The sequence below is a fragment of the Lottia gigantea genome, assembly GCF_000327385.1.
Source record: "Lottia gigantea unplaced genomic scaffold LOTGIsca_8, whole genome shotgun sequence".
In the NCBI taxonomy this organism is placed as follows: domain Eukaryota; kingdom Metazoa; phylum Mollusca; class Gastropoda; family Lottiidae; genus Lottia; species Lottia gigantea.
Genome location: NW_008710662.1, coordinates 1589972 through 1614190, shown reverse-complemented (window position 1 = coordinate 1614190; position 24219 = coordinate 1589972). Strand labels below are relative to the sequence as shown.

The 24219-nt window shown below is 33.3% G+C and overlaps 2 protein-coding genes across 2 annotated transcripts; one reads left to right on the top strand and one right to left on the bottom strand.

The window, feature by feature from the left end:
- On the top strand, positions 1-3144 carry LOTGIDRAFT_155346 (hypothetical protein; the record flags this gene model as incomplete). The annotated part of the gene is made up of 5 exons (XM_009066910.1): positions 1-25; positions 392-724; positions 1579-1863; positions 2073-2154; positions 2712-3144. 5 exons carry the CDS (start codon positions 1-3, stop codon positions 3142-3144), a joined length of 1158 nt encoding a protein of 385 aa, XP_009065158.1.
- On the bottom strand, positions 3043-23482 carry LOTGIDRAFT_210994 (hypothetical protein; the record flags this gene model as incomplete). Its single annotated transcript, XM_009066909.1, has 3 exons — positions 3043-5289; positions 5809-6034; positions 23316-23482. 3 exons carry the CDS (start codon positions 23480-23482, stop codon positions 4243-4245), a joined length of 1440 nt encoding a protein of 479 aa, XP_009065157.1. The 3' UTR covers positions 3043-4242.
- Between the last annotated feature and the right edge of the window lie 737 nt (positions 23483-24219).

The following is a 24219-nucleotide window of genomic DNA, read 5'->3' as shown; positions in this document are numbered from 1 at the left end:
ATGAGGGTTAAACATGTTGACAAGGGTAAGTTAATGTACAATTTACATTTTAGGTTTTCGTGTTGTCATGGAGTGTGAAAATTTAAAATATTACAAGATTTAAATATCGGAGCACATTTTTATGGTTCACTACTCCTGTAGTATACAACGTTTCAACAATTTACATTGTCACCATAATGACAAATACGCCATTTAGAGAGAATAGTCTTACATTCGGCTACATGCAAAACCTCCATTACTTGCAAAACTCTCATAGTTCCTCATAACCCGTATACCCCACTTTGTGAGTATCACTGAATCTCAATGATGAGCCTTCCCGAGTTTTACCCACCATCTACCGTGGCGTCAGGTTTTTCCCAGTCACTTTAACAATTGAAATATTAATTTATAGATCTGATGGCATCTTGCTGCCGAGATAGTGATGGTGCATGCTACCACTTTTTTAAGTGTGAAAACAAAGATGTTATATGCATAGCTGGTGTGGTAAAATGTTCTCAATATTGCGAAACAGATCAATCTGATGACGATTACGACAACGATGCTCTTCCTGTAACTAGCACAAAAGTCTACAGAAAGTCACGGAGATCGAGTAGTGCCTGTACGATGAGCGACACAAAATCCTTGTTGAATTGTTGTAATGTTAAAAATGAATGTAAAGTCACAGTAAATAAATCATATCCGACGCCCTGCGAAGCAAATAGTTTGGAAAAAAAATACAAGTGTGGTAAGATACAGGTTTTTTTTATCATCAGCAAGAACCATTACTCACTCTTTTGAATTTAAGCTGCACATGAATACTTAAAGGATTAGTAAAGAGGTTTTCTAAATTAACTGATACATCAATTTGCATCTTCTCAAATTTCAACTAGACGTTTGTGGTTCCTGCAATTCCTCTAAAACTAAGTGTTTGATTTGTCACTTATCCTTTCGAGATTTATTTTTTGTCGAATTGCAGGAACCACAGACTTTAACTGAAAATTGGAATGGTGTAAATTGATGCTATCAGTGTGCTCGACACACACACACAATTAAGTAAACCTCAATCCCTTTAAATAAGTTTTGAGGCGGTTGTGGCAAGCGGTGCAGGGAATACTTTCTTTCTGAAGACACTCTGGGGGAGGGTTAGAAAACTCGGCATGTCTTTCGATGTGTCAACGTATTTAATATTACAATGACTTTGATTTTTGGTAAAGAATCTGTTTTAATTATTAATATCTTGTATATTGTTTATTAAGTTTATCTTGTCCAATTTAGTATTATTATAGAATATGGACGGAAATGAACATCTATCGTCACCAAGCATCGATTTCCTCTATGATTAAGTCAAGTCAATTAACACTCACTTATAATTGTCGTTCTCATCTTAAATTATTACATCGTAATAGTATGTTGACAATAGCTCATCTAATGCTGCTGAAAGCAGATTTAAATAACCATCGGGAAAATGAATAAACACTCCTGCACTTTGTACTTCGACACATTACCTTACATTAGCCGTTTACGATTTGCTTTTGAAAAATGAATAAGTTTCATATTAATACACTTTAATATCATCATTATGTCTTATTCATATTTCAGTGAAAATAGTCAATGGTTGTCCAGGAACAACAGATACTACAACCCGGAGAGTTACACCCTTAACTACTACACGGCGACTGACTCAAACTTCCACACCACCGCTTAGTACTTCTAGATTAACAACCACACAAACCAGGACTGTACCTGTTATATCTACAAGTCCATCCACTTCAACAACCCAACCAAATCCAAGATCGCTTTCTACCACATTACGAGTACAGACAAGGACAACTGGAAGTTCACCACGAGTTCGGGGTGGTAATAAGGAAGAATTGTCTATTTTAGGTATTATATTCTAGATATTATTTTACTGAACAATAGAAAATCGACAAATACCTACCCAAATTGTGCTACGGTCAGAATCGGTTAATAGAGTTGTCAAATTCACGACCAACTTTGCAATCTGTGCGATTTTCCAAAAATGGCATTTATTTTTTTAGGAACATTTCAATGTTTTAAAATATGCATTCATTTTCAAATTGCTTTCATTACAGATACAAGCAGTATAATTGGCATTGCAATAGGATCTTTAGCTTTGTTAGTCTTAATTATACTTATAGCAGTCCTACTACACAGGTAAGAAAAATCCATCGTTTGTCTACGGGATGGTGTAATTTACTTTTGTTTACGTGAATTCGAGCTGTGTACCTATATTGAAGAACGTAGATGTAGGCAATTCTAGTTATCCATAACATTTTTCAGTTCTTACTGATCCTCAAACATCCTATAATATCTGCTTGTATTGTTTAGTGACAACAGTTTACATATATAGGCGCAGTATGTTTTAATTGAAATTTAGAAGAATGATAATTTATGTGTGAAACGTGATTCAGATAGCTGAAATCAAGTTCTATCATCTAGTTAGAAAATACATCGACGACCATGATATAACAGAGGCATCCGTTAAAGTATTTCACTCACCTATGATAAAGTGAGCCCATTTCCATATTGGTATTCCAGACTGGGCAAGACAATATTACTCAGTATCACTGATAGATTGTAAACGAAACTTTTAATGAAAAGAGCATTTGGTTGGTTGGATACATGTATCGACCAAGAAATTGCAATTTCAAAAATTTGATGAAAATAATTTTGAATATGGAGATCATAATTTACTTTTTATTTTGTTTTAGAAAACGGAAGGCATTTAAAATGGAAAAAAACAAATCCCCAAAATCAAATATTGGAAACAACCCTCATTATTTTACGATTGAAGAATTTCCAAACAACCAATACGAGCAAATCAATGATGTTGATATTCCGAACCCAACAGATGACTATAATGTATTAAGGGAAGATAACTCTGTAAAGACTAACCAATTCAGTGATTACAACCATATTTCATCAGCAGTTGCTAATGGTCAAGTCGGACTAGATAGTGGTGGTTACAATCATATTGTGTTATCTAATGACAGTTCTCCTAAAATACTCGATAGTGACTACAACCATATCAAGTTGGAAACGGACGACTATAATCAGCTAAGGGGACAAAACTCTTTCAAAAATCCTAAGGCAGACAGTTATCATCATATTTTAAGACCGAATGGTGATGAAGGAAAATTGTGAAGCTTCGTTAAATGCATCCTCCCAATTTCAAACTATTCGTCTTATACCTTGACTGAAATATCCACCTTTCTTGTATCACGGAGGTTTGTAAATGCAGTGATTTAATTGAGTGCTAGCAAATAATGTCTACAGTCTTTCTGTCTACTTCTCGCTGGCGTATAATCCAATAAAATCGCCGCATTCTGTGATGCAAGAAGGACGATTACTGGAGTCAAAGTATAAGGTCGAAGGTAGTAATAGTTTGAAATTGTGGAGATGAGTTTAATGCACAAAAAGGCTCGGAAAACTTGTGCGAAATCTGTCCTTAGATGTCCATTTTCATTTTGCAGTTAATTTTGGTTCATCGACCCAGAAGTAATTGTATTAATCAGAAGCGTCATTATATGCAAGTTTGTCGTCGTCATTTGAAGATTTAGAGTATTTTTTAGACTAGTATGGGAAGCCAAAAATCACAGCGCCTACTGTTTTTCGATGTGTCGTTAAAGTATATAGTGGTTTAAAGTTTGTTTGGAATACTATGAGATCAATGAAAACAAAAAAATATTGCATAATAATTTAATATCTCAATCTTTGTCCGTATTGTTTCATATATCTCCATAATCACATTTATTCAAACATTACAAATATCCATCATATTATACAAAATAAAACTTCTTGAATTTTTATATTGTTTGATTTTAACGTTACAGTTATAGCAATACGGCGTTATGTAGGTGGGTAATATTGTAAGGATTTAAAAACCTTTAAGAGAAATACTAAGCACATGTATCATTATGTGTTTATGCGATTCTTCCAAACATGTACCATTCACAATTGTCAGGCCATAAGAGGCTAGAATTATAACATTGGTATTTCCTTGGAGTCACAGAGTTGAGTGTCATCAAAGTAAACGTTATCGTCTTTATTCCCTTAAAAGGTTCCGTTTAAGTTTTTTTTCTTCGATGGCGGAAACAGGAAAACTTCCGTAAAAATAATGTAGGTAAAATAACTCATTGTTATTTTTATTGTTTCACTTATTAGTAAGAATTGCTTTTAATTTTGATCATATACGTTCTAATATTATTATTTTATGCAACGATCAATATAATAACACAGATTTCATAAATAAGTGTCTGTGATTGCTTTCGGCGTATTGATAAGCTCTTTTCGGCGATTAATTGCTTCCTGAAGTTTCTTACGCGGACCAAGTTGTAAACCAAGTTGCTCTTTCAGTTCACTATCATTTAATTTCATTAAAACGTCTAAATCAATTTCTTCCCGGGTAAAATAAGTTGTGTAACTATATAATCCTGACGATACTAAAAACGTCTCCAATGCTGAAAACTCTGTTTCGTATTCATCATCATCCAGATTTTCAACTTCTTCTTGATCCCAAGGGAGAAAATTCATGTCAGACTGGTTGCCACGTTCACCATTTTCAAGCAAGGCCTGATCAAATTCGTATTGACTGACGTGTCCGTTTAGGTTTGGTTCGCTTCCGCTTTCGAAAGAATGCATCATGGTATTAACAAATGCGTTGTTTCCCAGGAATGCCGTATTCCCAAATCCTGGACGACTGAACAATCCAGGTGTCTCCCGATCCTCGTCTGGATCACTGTAAGTACTATCTTCAACTCCCGAATCAAATAATAAATCAGACTCGCTTTTCGACTTCCAACCAGCTGTCGATTTCATTCCAAAAACATTTTGTAAAGCTGGTCGGTTTGAGGTGTTTTCGGCGTCAGGATGATCCCTGTTGGTCATGTACATGACATTTGGAGACTTTCCACTGATAATCCCATGACCACCTTGAAGTGACCTGATAGTTCTCTTTCCACTGTCATCCATTTCACTCACTTTAAAACCTTCATCACCAGCTGGCATTGCTTTCTTTTGTAACACTCGTTTTGCTACGCCCACACCGGCCATATTTGAATAATTTTGATTTTTAATATGCATAGATTTAGGCTTATTACTATTGCCTTTTATTCTCATGGTTAAAGTTTTAATGAACGACCGTTTACTTGGAGCTCGAAAATCATTTTCTGCTTCGCGTTGTCTTTGCTCCTTTTCTGCTTTTCTTGCTGCCTCATCTTGGAGACGTTCATACAACTTCCGGTTTCTGTCAGAACAACGTATTGCTTCCTCTTTTAACTTAGAGACTTTCTGCAAATATAATTTATGTACTGTTACTAAAGATGGGTTCCCTTATTATCATTTATGGAAATGAAAATGTTAATACTTATATGAATAGAAAATAGAGGTGTTCTAATGACCACCATTTGCTAAATTGAAGAGAAATACCAGCAGAATTACGATGAGTGACAGACCAAAAAAGGTAAAAAAAAGTACATACATGGACATTTACGATTGGTTAAAACTCTTAATTATATGCAATAGGAACATAATGGTATGATTAAATATACATGATAATTCATCAGAAACACCAATTAATCAAATAGTTTGCTTACTTTGACACATGCAATCGCCAACATATTTCAAATTTTTCTATCACATAGTTGAATGGTTTGCTGGTCACAAGAACAAATTGACCGGAGAGTGAACATTAGGGGAGCTATGATAAGGGTCCTATCATTATTTTCAATAATTTGTCACTAAAAATTTCAACTGATGACATTTAGGTTTGGAATGGATTGATTTAATAAAGCAAAATGATAAACAAACCTTAGGATTCTTTGTATTCTGTTTATCTATTGCTGTATCTAAGATTTTAACTATATCTTGTTTATCAACTAACTCAGCTAAATCCAAAGCTGTATGTTGTTCATTATCTAATGCATATAAATTACAGCCCCAGTTGACTAAGAAACACACTACATCCAGATGACCTCCTTTCGATGCTAAGTGTAATGCTGTAAATCCTAAATAATCTGCTTTCTCAACATCACCTCTGAAATGATACGACAAATGCTGATTTGGTTTCATGTTTACACCATAAATAAACTATATAAAAATCTTCAACGATAGTTCTATGATTGACCATTATTGTTTGCTGAGCTACTATCAACTTTCTTCAATATTAAAAGGGCGAAAAGGAGAGCATATCATGGACAGTCCGGGCATAGTGCCTAAATTTTTACCCAAAAATACTGTGCTCTCAAATTCTCTGCCGAAGGCCTGTCCTAGTATGTATCTTGTTAGACAGCATTATTTAAAATATATTATATGATAGCAATAACATTGATAGCATTACAATGCTGTGTTACAGCATGTTTGGATTCATAATGCTCCAAAAGAGTGTATCATAAAAATCATACAATGACAAAAGCCTCAATAAATTAGTTCTCTTGTTTGACTTCCTTCTATCTTAAGAGAAATAATTTCATCTGAATATTTGCTTTCCTATCTAATAGACCTAACCATCAGTCGTCTATGTCTAAATTACATTCAAAAATGATGAAGTGACGGCACTGATAATTTCAATAACTAAGACTCTCAATTTCAATTTTATGTTTTCCTATAAATAAAAAATGGATCGGACTGTAGTTTAATTTTGAAAAGATATACTGTAGTGTTAAAATCAGAAAAAAAAAATATATTTAGACGAATTAAGAACCCACATATAGATCACAAAGAACAATTTAGTCATATTCTACAGAGCAATTTGATTTAGTTGAATAGGTAGGAGATATAATTCAATAATATTTCATTTGATTATAAACAAGAACCAATAACGTTTTATAGTCAATAAATACCACGGATTAACCTATCTGATAAGCCTATATATAATCTAGGTTTATTCGTCAGCCCTATTAGTAACCCCTAATAAATCAAATCAACAATATCTTTTTATTCCCAACCTTCAAACGTATAACTAAGGACATTTAAATAAAACACCCAGTCTTTAAATTCAAGACTTTTAAAAATGGGCGACTCCTTGATGTATCTCATGATTTTAACTATTATAGTACAGTGGCGGGTGTCGCGCACGAAGCAGGACATGCTCACTCTTTTCGTAACACCTGATGGTACTTCTCTTTTATTCTTTTACTCTCGATTTGACCATTCTTTGGACTAGATTTCTGATTGTGGGAATTGTCTTGCTTGTACGGATTTTTTTGAAAGACGACTCTGTCTGACGCTGTCTCTATTTACTAATAATGGTTCAAAAAAGGGGCACAGAAGAGTTGTAAATCAACAAAAAGTCACTTCATTTCTGAGCAACAATCTCAATCAAGCCAGAACTCCAATAAAACTCGAGAAATATAACTGTCATTGCCTGTAAAAATTCCATTCAAGTTCTGAAGTATTTTATTGGTGTCAAGTATGGTCATATATTTCAGGTGTTTATTGTTGGTCAAATTATTACTTATAAAGTCTACTAAATCAAACTGGTCGATTTATTATATCGACTCTTATCTAACTTTTAAAAGTTTAAGTACTCATGTATGGAGAACCCACTGAAAGTATGATCTAATTTTCGGTTTCTCCTATATAGCAGAAACTGTCAATGAAAGCAAACGACATCTGTGGGCGGTCTGACTCTTTTGCATCTGGACAGTTGATATGGCAAGTATTCTAATAAGTAAGGGCTTGTGGTTGTCAAGGTCAACTTATCGGCGATCTGACTCTTCGATCTTTCTATTGCATCTTGAACAGCTTCACTATGCAAGTAGTAATTAGTAAGGGCTTGTGGCTGTTAAGATCAACCATCAAAATAATATTCCTTTCTCGGAAAAATGTTACTCTAGGTTGTGCAGCATTTATCGTCTACATTATCCAAATAAGGTGCAGAACTCTAGACGAAAAGTATATCAGATTCTATTTCAATAAATATTGTTTAGAAATACACGTTGACATAATATATAGACCACTTCATTATAATCTGTCAAGGTAAATTTATTGTTTGAGTAAACATTATTAAAAGTTTAATAGTAAGTTATAAATATCTAGATAATTTACATACATGGCACCTCAAGGTACAGAGTATTGGTTATGAGTGGTCCTTCAAGGTCTCTAGTTCTATAAAAATAAACCTTACATCAAATATATCATATATATGTCAGCAGGAAACGTCATTTCTAAATGAGTAATGGGCGAATCTGACTACGTCTTATTATTCTGTGCCATTTTTTATTCCGAAGAAATTGTGCATAGCCTGTAGAACACAGAGCCTAATAATTTGGTTTGATCTCAAGAACATGGTCCTTATGCCAACTGGCCTTATCCCCTCAGACAGCATATATCGCTGACAAGTGGTGACATCTCGAGATATGCCGAGATCGATCCCCAGAGTACCAGATTAGTTATCAAACATTTATTTCATAAGAGTTTTAACATTTTAATAGTCGTTTGTAAGTTGAAGTACATGGATTGTTTTTAATAAAAGACTATAAATTGTCAGTGTTCTGTATATCAAAAAGATTAGACGAGATTCAGATGTCAATGTGACTTAAAAGTTTATCCCAACTTTAATACACCCTGTTAAACTTTAGTCTAGTCTTCATGGCAATCTGTTTTACTTCTAGGTCAAAGTTATGTTTGTTGAATTTTAACACGGAAGTAGAATAACTGAACTGGCTATGCATTTGTGATAAAATATGCATATTTGCTCGCTTTTCTATGGGCAAGAAGTAGTAGAAATGACCACAGTTTCTTTTACACTAGGTAGGTTGGTTCGTCAGCCTCTTTGTAAAGCTTTAAATAATTTAATAGTTTTGCGGGAAATTTCCTGAAGGCAGAAAAACAGAAAGTGATTAAAGAATATTTTGAGCATTTTATTGGGACTTTAGTAAAGACAATTGAATTTTAGTCTTTCCAAAAATTTCAAAAGGCGATTCAAAATAGAGTCTTGATGTTACTGAAGAATTTGATGTTAAGGATTTGTGATTCTAGAAAGGAACATCTACAGTGATAAAGGAAGCTTGCTCAAGTATTAATATGAAGAGATAAGCCACCAAATCATACACTCTGCAAACATACAAAATAATATTTGATATCGTATTCTAGATGTATTGATATGTTGATGTTATTCTAGGGTCAATATTGTTTCTGTAATCGATTACAACATGTTATTTCAATATATATGTTCTCATATTACCTTCTTTTTTCATAATTTTATACCAGCACAAATCGCCATTTTATTTCATTGGTTATTGATTAGTATATAATGCAGAACACACGATGTCACTCTACCATTGTTTTTTACTTTTTTTGTCATCAAAATGAAAATAGTTCAACCTCTGAGAAATTTAAGGGATCTGCGAATTCATGTTTTTAATTGACCGAATCAAAAGTCAAAGTTAGAAATAGATCATATCATTAAATCTAATTGCAAATTCAAGTATCTAATGATCATAGTTAAGATAATCGAACAATGGAGTAATCATTTTTTAATAAGAATAATATAATATCATCTAAATCATATCAGTATAATATTATTGATTTACATATTTCAGGATCTATGACTAAATATTCATGCTAATAGAACCCTTACATAGCTCATCGTCGGCTTCAATAGTTTATATAGTGTATGCTTTTGCAATTTCTTTTTCAAGTTTGCAGAATTATGGGGATGTTGTCCAAAGTCACGAAAGAATTATGTGAGAAAGTAGATTTTGTGTTCTTTTAGAGAAGCGTGTCCAATATTGTTGGAACCATAACAGTAAAGTTAAAGGAATACTACGTCTTAGAATGAACATAAAATTTTAGAATTTTAAACTTGACCAATAAGAGCTAGTAGATATACCTGGTGTCATAAATAACATAACAGGATCCTTATATAATCTGATAAATCCAAAAAACTTTATAATTATCCATAAATATGCAATTAACTATTGAAAAACGCATAATATCAAGATTAAGCGTTTTTCAATAGTTACTTAGTTTTGTGAATTTTCCAATTTTCCAGATTTTACAGGGATTCTGTTGTAACTTTATGACACCATGTAAGCCAACTGATGAATATATACTCATATTGAGAACTTAAATTTTATGTTCATTCTAAGACGTAGTATCACTTTCACGACAGTAAACGGACAGTGTCTTCTGCTAACGGACAACTCGAACGCTCGAACGATTAAAGAATTCATATCAGTCCCTTAATCAAATTTATAATTAGACGAGTATATGCCTTTACGCCAACAGAATTTCTTATTAAATATTGACACTAATAATAGCCAGTTACGGCTGTTAGTCCTTTCAGGTAAATAGACATTTCAGACATTCTCTATTGTATCAATGGCCATAATTGTCTTTTAAATATTTGATATTAATAATAAAGGTATAATCGATAACAACAATATTGAGTATGAATATTTCAATGTAAGGTTAGTTATGACTCTTTCCTGCAATCAGTGTTAAATACGAATCACCATTATTTACAGTCCAAGTAAGAGAAATTTTGAATGTTTTTGTTTTAAAACATCTAAATTGAAACGGTAGATGAATTAGGTGCCATCAGATGGTATCAGAAAGATGGATACAACTGACAAGTGGGGGAAAATGGTTCATCTTATGACCGAGTAACTCCGCTACATACCATCTGAATAAAATGCGCATATTACTAAAGCATCTACACCAACGTGTTTATTTGGCTTGTGTTATGGTATATTCATATTTATACCAACCAAATCATATTCAGAGAGCTTTTAAATGTGGGCTAACAATTCAAGACAACAATCGGTATCCCAGAATCACTCACAAGTTGTAGTCAAAACTTTAAATGAAAAGAGCATTTGGTTGGTTGGATACTTTTGGTTACTGGTATCTTGAAATATTAATGATTGACAATCCCCATAGATCATGCATGGAAACTAAAGAAACCTTCAGATCAAAATTCGGATCAGATCATCAAATTGTTTTAGACATTTGAAATAAAAGGAAACAGAACAAAAGCTTCCGCCATTTTGTGCATGGTTTACTATTTACTTTTATCATTTATTGATATTTATGTGAACTAAACTTGATTGTTGAATATAGCTGGTAAAAGAACTGTCGATGTGATCGATGAGAACAGAAAAACTACTTTACCATTATTTACTTCAACCCACTTAATTATGTACAGCAATATAAGTATTTAAAGAGCGTGCGAAAGCAGGTTTTCATGTAACAATGTTAATTTCTTTTCCAATAACTTCATTCCATTGTATAATTAACTATATTTGAAGTGAAATGAGTCATTAATTTGAAACAATGTTTGATATTTAAGAGTTAGAAACGTTGATAGTGCATGGGAAAACTGTAGTGAGTTGTTTGAAACCACCTTTATGTATATAGACATATGCACAAGACAACGTAAATCTTCAAGGCATTCGAACAATGACATAATGTTGTGCACATAACTCCATAGATGAAAAAATTTTACGCTATAGTTTGTTCATTGGTCATTCGTATCATACCTAATATAGTATTTCAAAGTCCAAGAGATTGAGACGAAGACTCGTGACATCATGGCCTTCTATATCCTTATACAGGATTATACTATGCCTTTTTCAGAGCTATGTCTTTGAATAATTGAAATCAAATGATAGTGACTTTGACACCCTTCTTTCTGTTAAATACTGGATGATAAGATCTGTAACGTTCTCATCCTGTAGCACATTATGACTCAGTTCATTGTCTTGGTGAGTATTTAATATTAAATTGATTAACGGTACTGCAGGGTTAATTAAAACCAGTCGAGGCATTCATTATACTTTCTTATGTTTCGTGTGAAAAAGAAACAATTTCTAACTGCCAAGATATTGTAAATAATTTATTATAAAAATAGGCGAGTCAGTTTAGACACGATAGAAAATCAAAAATAACTTCTGTTTGTGATATTCTTCACCGATTAATAAGATTTTATTTACATCACAAAGCTACAAATTAAACTACTTAATGTCTCGTAATTCTGAAGACTATTCATATATATCTTCACCCCCAACACCACACCCACCAAAAAAATGGATCACTTCCCTTTAACGTTCTGTTCTTAATATTCTAGAACTTTACGACAGTTAATTTTATTATATTATAAATGTATTGTTTACTGATCGTACATATATCGTAATAATCAATACCACTGAGGTATGAAAATGCTATCAGCTATCAAAGAGTGAAGAAGTAAATTTTTTAATTTCCTGGTTATCTTTTCCGGCGTACTCGAAGATACTACCTTTCCTATATTTAAAGATGTCTTGCTTTTAAACAGTTAAGAAATTGACGATGAAATACAATAGTGAATCTGATTACTTTCAACTCTATGAATATAAATTATAATGTTTTGTGTAGTTTAAGATCAAAAATCCAGAAATCCCTCAAATACGTCCGAGATCCAGATAATCCAAATAAAACTGCTAAGTTTTATCTAAATCGGTTTTCGACAGGAGCCGTCTTGTAACCATGAAACGTTGACAAACATACGGGGGCATATTGTCATGTGGATGTACTAAAGAAAATAATATGGGCTACAACAGGTATGCAGATAAGTTGGTACCAGGAAATGCAGAAAAAATGTCATGCCCACAACTGCCAAAATATTGGTACTCGGGTCTTTAAAATCATACTTATGTCATATGTATACTTGGCGTTCAGAGTCAAAAAGTCAGAGGTTGATTTTTTAATCCCAACGGGCAAAATCATGTCATATTGGGTTTTGTCTTTTCACTAGACAGTGTCGTCAATCAGGTATAAATTATTTATCTCTTCTAGTTTTTCTATTGTTTTCGTTCTTTCACTTGAAAATATTGTGTTGAGATTCTTTTGAAGATGCCGACCTGAGATTGATTTTTTTTCTCAAGTTTATGAATGAGAGAACAATATTTAGTGGGTGTGTTTTAAATAAATAAAGAAATAAAGATAAAAGAGCTGCCATTAACTTGCGATTAGACGCAGTCATTATCTTATGTAGCTTGCTCCAAATGCAGTTGATAAAGTCGTGGTATTCAACGAACGCCACCATGTTTCGTCGTCTCTTTGGCATAACAGTACGAGTGGATACTCTACGTTGATCCACCCACAATTAAAGACAGTCTCATTCATTTAGACAATCTGATTAAAATGCAGTCTGAAGGTGCATATCTAAAATGGGAAATGATCAATATATTGTTATACAAACAAAAGTAAACAAAAATCTATTGTCTTCATCTCCTTGAAATACGCTGAATAAATATGGTCAGCGTTAAAGTAAGACTGTCGATAATCAAATGCCTTGATTTTTCTGTCTTAATGAAGGTCTACATTTCAACCACCATATGTGAAAAGGCATCGCACGCCCTAAAAATCGAATATTAACAGGAAAGAAATGTGTTCAATTGTTTGGTGAGTAATTGCCCGGTAAGGAACTGTACACTTCTCATTGAATGCCTAAACAATTTGGCTTGCCACCATTATTGTAAGAAATCATTAAAGTTTTCAGCAATAAAGCTTTCCTTGGTGAGATCAAATCAGATTTGTCAAACTTATTTTCAGTATTCATGTATTACTTTTGATAGAATAGTCAATTCATTTATAATGTTTTATGTGTTTATACGAAAATTTCTTGACTGTCACTCTTTAAGTTGAATGAATAATGTAAATGAGGTAGATATTGGTCTTAAATTACCTTGCTGTAAGGTAAATGAATAATCAGATTATTGTTCAACTACAAGATTGAGACATCATTTTTATTGCTATGCCTGTATAAGCCATATTAAAATTGTAGGTCATTGTTAAAACAGGTCGAAACGTTGCATTAAGCTTTAACCAATGATTGAAGTTCCATTAGGCTGTGTTCATAAAACATGTTTCTGCGATTCATACTTTCCCGTTTTCGATCTAGAGAAAGTTACATGAGTGTTAAAAAATAAAGAGGAAAAAAGACGTTCCTCATTGATAACACCAGATCTTTATAGAACAATCGATATGAATATTAGTATTATACAGCAAACAATACAAACTAAGGGAGGCTGTTTAAACAAGGATTATAGATAAGATAAGGATTAGGTTATAAAGATAATCTAGATAGGTTACTAGTATATTGGTACCACCTTTATATCAATATTGATATAGTATTGTACCTATGTAGACTGTGAACTTGTATCTTTTTCAACTTCAAGCGGATTATTGTTATTTCAGACCAGACATACCAAATACATAAGCTAAAAGCATTAACATTGTGGAATAAGTAATATGTTGACGAAACATGCCAGAAACTCAAAACTACATTGCTTTTGGCAGAATGTAAGAGCAATCGGAGTTTTAATACTTTCTTTTTAATGGGGCATTTCGTAAATTGCTGACTGTAATCGGTCAACGACTCAAAAGTGCTATTAGTTGCCCGTGTTCTCTGAGTCGATCTGGTCGTCAACACAAGATGTCAGGATCAATAGATGGCCGTTGGTTGATTTTCGATATGAGTTCACAAAGACTACGGCGGATCCGATTTCTAGCTGTTAACCAGCTGTTGACCTTCACCTTCTGTTCTGATTCAGGATCTCAAGACATCTTCTAGCCCAAGCTAGCACACCGATGTTTCCATCATTGAGATCGTTGTGGTATTAATACAGAGGAAGATACACGTGTTCCGAAAAATAGATTATATATTCACCTCAATCTATCTTTCTTTTCTATCTTTTATATCACCAAGAGTCAATGCAAGTACTTTCATTATATTTTTCATGAAGTCTGACAGAAAAATGCTATAAAGATCCCTTTATAAAGTACGAAACAACATCAATATTGGCACAAAATGCTAACTTTAATTTTACATTATAAAGCCAAGTTCTAAATCGTTGAAACGGCCTTAGATTAGCCTAGTGTAGAATTTCTATGTTTGTTCTTAAATTGTTGAAATGCTTCCATACAAAAAGATTACATTTGTTATTTAAACGAAACTGGTTACGTAGCCGTGTAGAAGCTCTAAATCCGTTGGAAGTTAATCTTGGTTGCATAAAATAATTTTAAACCAGAAGCTTGAGATTAGAGAAGATTATGATATAGCTCTGGGGTTTACAGTAACGTGTACATACATCGTGATGTAAGGAAACAACATCATACAAAATGTTTTCGGATACTTTTTACTTACAACGTTGTTATCATAGTTCGTTTTAGTTAGTCAATATTTGCGAGAAGTTTCCGTCGTTAGGTGAAAAATAGATGTTTACTCATATTACCCAAATTCATTGACTTAAAAATTTTGAACTTTTCAATAACTCAATTTAAACACGTTCCGAAATTAAATATTGTAAATGATTATCCGAAAATGAAATGAATGGAGTGTTACGTCCTACTTTTCTGCATTATGTGGGCTATTGAAGACGAGCAACGCCATGCAGGCTGCAATGAGGGAAATTTTGCCAAGACAGCGGCATTAACTTCCACTTTTTCGATTTCTAACTGTCAAGGGACCTCGGTTTATTGTCCCATCCGAACGACTAGGCGCTTTTTCCACGTCAGTTCTCCTTACCCGCATCAAAGACAGGTAGGGGCGAACTGAGAATAACTTGAGAATTGGGAAGGGGCGAAACTAAGTGTTAAGTTTTTGATATTCAATGATAACTAATGATCTTTTGAAAGATCTTCTATCTGAAGAATGATAAGCTGAGCTACAGAACGTGATAAGAATATCTTATATCTTAAATTACCGTTTATCTGATAAATAACCTTCTATACATAATGACATAATTATACTAAATATATTTCTAAATGACTCAACTCCTTATGAAATGACTAACTTAAAACAAGCATTTGGACGTAGATGAGCGAAGACTCCAAAGTATTTCAAACAAGACCATTGTGCACAAAATTTTCTAACACTGAAAAGCAGTTCACTCGCCACCATCGTTAAAGGAGGGACAGATGCGATGCGCCTTTTGGGGGGAGGGGGGGAGGGTGATTTGAATATATTATGTACCTAGTCTTCACAAGTACCAGAAAATGTACGCAAATTCCTTTTAAAATACTTCAAACTAGTTTACTCACATTTCTTATTATGTCTTTTCTATATATCACAGCGTATATCAAATTGACGAGTCATTATTTTAAAATCCAATCGTGGATGATTCTGGACACACATGAAGGCTCAAATTATGACGGTGAGCTTCGATCACTATAACTGATTGGCTTAGCTAAAAAAAAAACCGGTTCCTGAGACTAAAGTATGATTGGTGAAAAAAATGGCCTACCAGTCCCTTTAAAACCACGTTTCCCTATAAATAAATAAATGGTTTACCTTATCCACATAGGTTTATAGGATGCAATGAAATTTAATCTTCCTGTTTTCATAGTGCAAAAAAAACCTTAAAAGACTTTTCGAAGAGATATTTTTTTGCCTTAGAAGCGTGTTAGTTCCAACCGAAAATTCCCGATATGAAAAAAATGACTATAAAGCACAAAAAAAACCTTAGAAATCCAGAAGCTTTGATCTAGAAATATAATAATTAAGGGTTGGCATTAATTAAATAAGGTAATTAAAATCATCTCTGTTGTTATATAATTTAACAGATAATTACGACTGAAAAGCCACTGCCTGAAAAGTGAATCCATCAAAATTTCTCGAATCCTTACTGTCTTCAATTTTTAACTTATATTTCTTTCACCTTTCAAATGGGACTTTGGATCATTCTAAATAACAGCAGAGATATCGACAAGTCATATGATCTAGTTTAAACTCAAGATAGTAGAAGGTATATTAAAGGAACATTATCTCAAATCTTTGCCAACTTTACAAAGCTAAACTATTTCGTTCTGTAACTTAATCCGAGTCCTTAATAATTTGAATGAAAAAAGTATCATTATCATTATGCCATCACTGAAGAAACGAGCAGATTTATCTGGGCTGAATGAAAAGATAAATCTGCTCGTTTCTTCAGTGATGGCATATAAAAATGATACTTTTTTCATTCAAATTATTAAGGACTCGGATTTCTTGGAAGTCAAGGTATCTTTAAGATATCTTGAATGTCTTAATTTATTGAATGTACAGGTGGGTGAAACATACTTTAAATATTTCAATCAAGAATAACTTAATCACCTTGTCATGTCTTAATCAGACTTACAAATTTAATTATAGTATATCGTGGGTAATTTGAACCAGATGAATTTTATTCACCCATAGACCATCTTCATCCAAATTAGATGATTTTGTCAAAATCAAGAGCAATAACTCAAAATACACTCATCGAACATCACAAACTTCTAACTCATCCAAAATCAATCCAATGGAATAAGTTTCAGATGAAAACTGCTCATTGAAGCATTGTCAACTTCAAACTCGTTAAAGACCTAATTATTCTTCATGATCACACCTAAATCGGATGAAAACTATAGAGCCTGTCGATCAAACCAGATTTGCCGGACCAATGGATGGGCAGAGGTGGCGTCAATACGTAAGAATATATCAATTGGGTAGCACCGCCAAGTTAAAAGATTTGGTGTGTTTTAGATGAAAACTTGTTGGAAGAGTTAAATATTTCAATCTTTAAGTCAACCGAATTTCCTGTTTGCAACTTTATCAATATCTAAAATAGCCAAATCTTTTCCTTATAGTAAACAGATGTGGACATTTTTAATGAAATAATATTCTAGACCAGTATTTGTATCAGGTGCTACTCATTAAACAACACATGTACACAAATCTTATACAAATTCAGGGAGAAAAATCAGTTAAAAAATATTTAAAATACATCGTTTCATTAAACAATTCAAATGAACATTTTCTGCAAACACGGAAAGGTTTATATAGCAGTCTTCAAAGTTTATTCGTCCCACAATTGTATTGGAGTTAAAATGATTCATGCCAAGAGCAATGTCCAATCTTTCAGTTGGACTTTCAGCAAGAAAAATTATGGCATATAGCGGACAGAAGCCAAATATTATCTCCAGGATGCCTATTTGAACGTTTGATCTAGAAGAAAGTCTGGATTTATTCGGTGACATATACGTTCTAAAAGCTATCAACCATAAGAAACTTCATACAGTATGACCTACACCCCTTAAAACAAACCATTAATCAGCTAGTTTCAGAAACGCCTATCAAATTAAACACTAACTGATTAAAACTGGCAACTTACATAGTTCTTTCTCTATATCAATACCTAATCAAAATAGATTCATTATCTTTACAATATACGATTAGAAATCTGCTGTGTGTGGGATATTTGCAATCTGGTGAATTACACTTACCATCCATGATCTAGAGAAGTGTTAAGCAACAAGTGTTATTGCCATACAAAATATTCAACCAATGAAATGTTCTGTTCAATATTACCGTCCACATGTGAAGATTCTGGTACATTCATTACCTTATATTGACTGTTCACTTATAACCTATTAACAGGCCCGTAGCTAACCCGGGGTCTCAGGGGAGGAGGGAGGTATTTTTTTTACAGGGGGCTCAACTGTAGCGACTCAACAAATTTTAAGGGAGGGGGGGGGGGGGGGGGGGGTTTGGGACCCCTCTAGCTACGGGCCTTCTTTTTAATTCGTGAGCATAAATTATGACATTGTTTAAATCTATTGATTAAGAGAAGAATTTCGTCATATCATCGATTGCTGAAAATGTTATTCAAATGATTTGATCTTCGACATGTTGAATAGTTTAGCCTTGTTTAAGCAACAATAAATTTTAATTATCGACCAGTGTTTTGTGAAGATGGTCAAATCGTGTCCGTACTTTCACACTAGTCAAATACTACAAGACAAGATGGGTCAATGCCTCTTAATCCAGACTAGTGTCTAAATAAACACAAACTTTGACACAACAAACGGTCAAATATTCTTCATACTGATCAAGTTTTTATTCTATATCAGTTTAAGGTCCACTGTTAAGTTATAGTAGTCGTCCTCCATGTCACTGGAAATCGCCAATTAGAGTCTAATTTAGGCTATAGGCAATTCTTTCATATATAACACTACAAAGAGTTAGGAATAGATTGAACAGAAATTGATTATTTAGGCGATGAGGTAAGGGATTTGGTTGGTACCTGAAGTGCATAAAGGTACAAATTGTTGGGTCTGCATCTAAACGAAACATTGTTACTCTGTTGCCAATGATGGGATACTCCATTTCCATTGAAAATTGGCTGTTTATTTTATTTCAATCATTCTTTCAAACCTATCAATTCAATTCAATTCAAACTTCTAATTAAATTTGTTTAAAGCTGCTGAAAAGTAGGACGTAAAACTCCATTCATTTCATTTATTGTCTTCCCTCACTGCATGGTATTGGAAATCATTAACCCAATAACAGACATTTAGAGCATAAGATTTTATATTATGCTAAGCAAAGCATATGTCTTTAATCACATGGTTTGTCTCTAGATAACTGTCTAACGTAGAAAATATGTAGATAAACATTGCGCAATTCAGATCACGTTCCTCGCTCAATACTAATCTTACATAAAAAAAAATTACAGAGAAGATCTGCCTATCAACAAGAAAATAGATAGACTAGGGTTACTCTTTTAAATAGGGCTTACGACATAAACTTGACAATATAAATACTGGTATAGACATCAAAGCATTATGTTTTATCTTGAAATTCTTAAAATTCAAGTTAAATGAGTAGGTCCTAATACAAAATATTTAACATTGACATCTTAAACTGTATAGCAATTTGTACCCTTCTGTTTCTCGTTTGACGTCTTTGATACGTTGAGTTCGAATTGGAAAATTAACCAAGCTACGCTTACTCAAGACATTATGTACTTGCAATATCCACGCCATATCTGGTCAAGTTTTTCAGTTGAAAGGGGGGAGGGGTAGGTCTAACGTAGAAAGCTATGCATCATTAATTATTCTCTTTAAGTTATACCCTTTACAGTTTCAGCGTAGCTTATTTAATCTTCTTTCCGCTGAAAAAATATAGAAATATAGGTGTAGTTAGGGGTCTTGTTAAATCTCCACTTTTCTTCGATGTCTGACTTTCCTATTTCTAGTATTATAAATAATAAAGTACTCTTCTTTAGATATATTTACTATTAATTTGTTTAAACAAATATCTTAATAAAGCGAAGATTCCTAGCATGTATTGGATACAGAAGAACGCTATCTCAAAATCTTACTAAAACTAACTGAACAACACAACCATGCAAAATATGAAAAAAGGAAAATTTTAGTTTTAAAGACTAAATATTAAACGAATACTACGTCTTAGAATGAACATAAAATTGGTGTCATAAATAACATAACAGGATCCTTTTATAATCCGATAAATCCAAAAAACTTAGTAATTATCTATCAATATGCGATTAACTATTGAAAACGCTTAATATTATGATTAAGCGTTTTTCAATAATTACTTAGTTTTATTTTACAATTTTCTAGATTTTACCCGGATTCTGTTGTAACTTTATGACACCAGGTAAGTTCACTGATGAATATATACTCATATTGACCATTTCGAGAACTTAAATTTTATGTTCATTCTAAGACGTAGTGTCACTTTAAGTTTTATTTCTTCTTACTGTACCACTATTTAGGATGAAAGTTGAACTTCTGATTTACAGGGTTGGTTTGAGCGGGAGAGTAAATCTAATTTTACCAAATGTTTTTAGTTAAAGCGATTATGAAGGTAAAGCATATAAGAGAACAGCAGCTGATTATTCAGTTTAGTCTGAGAATTGTTGCAGTAACAATTCATTAGGTGCAGCTCTACGGGCTCTGATAAATAGGCGCATAGAGTGATTTGAATGTCATGCTGACTGTGTCGGCAAATCTGTATTTCAAATTGGAAATGTTAATGGCATTTCGTGGCAGATTAAACACTATAATAATTAGGTAGAACAAGTCTGTTCGTTTCGCATGGTTTAGAAATCAATATTAAAGTCTATATATTTTAATTTTTGATGGGTTTAAACTCATTGCTATTGTTATTCGTGATTGACCCGAATTTGTACTCTATTAATACCTTCCACATATCTGTGCTTTTCAGACTATTTGACGTAATATTACTTTGATGGTTCGTGGTCATGTCATTCCAGCTGACGTTCACATCAGTCGAGATAATATCTTCGGATTTTTAACCCAGTTTCCCCCTGTCAGTGACGTATAGGTAAGACATGGAAAAAGCGTCTGGTTGGTCAGAAGGGACAATAAACCTAGGCCCCGTGTGCGCATTAAAGATCCTTCGACACTTGGAAGCCAAAAAACAGCAGGCTAATGCCGTTGTCCAGGCAAAATATCTCTCATTGCACCCTGTATGGCGTTGTCTGTGTTCATTAGCAATATGGTGTAGAAAAGTAGGACACAAAACTCCATTCATTTCAGTTCTATCGGTTATCACATCAAGACATATTATTTTATTGCTTCTCTATGTGACATTAATGACACAAGACATTTTTCAGTTATATTGTGCTTTTTCGATTATTGCCTTTATCTACATAATCTATCACATACGGCTGTCATTTTCATATCTTCTTTTTGGAATGTTATCTTATCTAGATTTTAACGTCTTGATAATAAAAGAGTAAAGTATAAGTATGGAAGATTAATTTCAAGGAAACTTGTGGCAGCTATTTCCTTATTTGGCTATCTTGACCATCAAGAAGGAAAGAATTATAAGATGTCCATAATGCTCGAATCCGAATTTAACTATTTATTTGAGGTATTTTTAATTCATGATTTGTCGATTTTCCATTCTTTTATTTGCCTTTTTTTTTGCTTTCTGTGATCAATAAACCGTAACAGAAGAATGAAGAATGAACTTCGGCATTTAATAGGATACTTAAATAACTGGTTTATATTGTTTTATAAGGCCCACTGAAATTCTATGTCTTTCAATAGCCCGCTTTACTTTGGATTCGGGATAATTTTTGATTTTTCAACACAGTTTCCCGTCTGTGAAGCAGGTCGGGAGACATAAACCAAGGGTCGGTGTGCTATATGACGTGTTCGATAGATATATCGACAGTTGGAAATAGCAAAAGAGTAAACAAATGCACCAGTCCCCATTGCGCACTGCATGGTATCCAAACGACGCCCCATTTGTCATATTAATAACAAAACCCGTATTCTAGACACGATCATGGGTGATCTCCCTCTGACTAATCAAGTTCTATATATCCGAATTCCAATAGTTGTACCTATGTATTTAATGCTGAATGTCATAAAAGTTTAAAGGGATAGATGCACCATTCTGGGTGATTGATATGAGTCTTGAATTAATTAGTCTTCAAAAGTTCTAGAAATGTACGAAAATAGCGTAATTACTTCAAAAATATCTCAGGCTAGGAATTTCTTTTCCTATTTCTAAAGATGTCTTTTCTATGGCAGTGTCTCAAGAAAAGACGACTTGTCTTTGTAACTTTCAAACGCGGATAATTCTGGACACACACGGATTTACAACTGTGAATCACCATTACTGATTGACTTAGCTTACAAAATTCCCGTTTCTGACACTTAGGTAAGATTGGTTCAAAAAATGGCGCTTCCGTGTTAATCCAGGTAAATATATTAGCTGTATATAAATTAATATACAATTTATGATAATATTATCTATATTTTACTGTCTACTTTATATTCATCTTCCTGGTTATTTTCAAGTGTTTGCGGTGTGTGCACAGCACATTTTATGTGAAGAAAAATGACTTGCAAAATGTAATATCTGTCAAATTCAAAGAACTGTGTATACATGCACAAACTCAACCGCATAAGGCGAACATAGCCTTTATCACTAAAAGCAACGCCCACCACAGTAATTAGTTTAAGTGGAGCTTGAATTGAAAGTTAATAATAAACAGTTAAAAGTATGACCTCGTGATCATGAAAAAAATAGCTGAATCCATGTATCACTTTATACCAAAATCATATTGATACCATCAATATTACAATATACATTCAAAATATTGTCAAAATATAACTTAAAATTATTCATTTCACTCCACACAAACTGTTACCATTGTCAAATAAAATATGGTTTGAATAAAGCATTGAACTATATCTATAATATGGTTTGAATGTAGCCAATCGATTTTCATTTTAATAACTAAATGACATTATATGAAATACAGGATGTGATCGAGTTGATTTCTCTCCCACAGATACTAGTGAATATAAGGAAATAGAGAATGAAATTGCTCTATGCGACCCAACCCAACTTGGACTGTTTTCTAGAAGGTACAAGCAGAGATTAATCCCCACTATTTCATGTAATAATATCAATGGATTATTGTCTTAAAATACGTGTTAACCCTGGATAAATACAGACTAAATAAACTCAACTCTTTAGTTTAAACAGAAGAAAAAAACTACAATATGTACATTGTACTCACCCTCGTCCAACGATCAATCGCAACGCTTCCAAATTTCCGTTATGTGCTGCCCAAAGTGTGGCAGATCTTCCATCCTCGTCCACAGCATTCAGATCCCTTTTAGTTGCCGATTGTAAGAGATCTAAATAGCCGTCCTGGGCGGCAGCAATGAATCTATCAGTACTCATTCCAATCCTTTTGTCATCCAGTTTCAATACTCCATACCTTTGCCGTCGTCTACTAGACGTCCTCACTTATCGATATCCAAGTCTTATGTGGTTCGTGACACTTTTCTAACTTTTATCGTAGAAACACTAAGCCTTGATATACCTTTCTCAATTACAACTACTCTTATCGTATGAATATTCAACAATATGACGTCACGGCTAGGCGTTTATCACTTACATAGAACGTTTAGTTGAAATTATTTTTCAAGTTTAAGGTGTTAGCAGATAGTTGTTCAATGAGCGAGAGAGAGAGAAAGTTTGGTTATACCTTTAATCGATCGGGCACCTGCCTAGCTTTGTTTGATCTAGCCGACAGGTATGCCTTCATCGGCTATAAACTTTACAAATAATTCATTCTCACAAATCAAAATCAGTTCTCGGACTTGTCTCGATCGTCATTGGGAGTTAGAACAGTGTATGTCGAGAATGATTTTAAAGATAAAGTATTGTCTTGTAACGAAAGTCTTACAATAAGACAATAGTTCATAACTATAGGCAATATACTGTGAACTATATTATGGTCCGGTCACATGATGAAGAATAATATCGATTGTTGATAGGTAAATACAAGTAATAATCCGATATTCTCTCTCTTTTCGTGACTTCTAAGCCAATTAAGAACTTTTTGATAAGATTCTTTCATACATTGAGTGCATTATTGAGAACTTACATGTATATTCCTGACGTTTTTTAAGTTG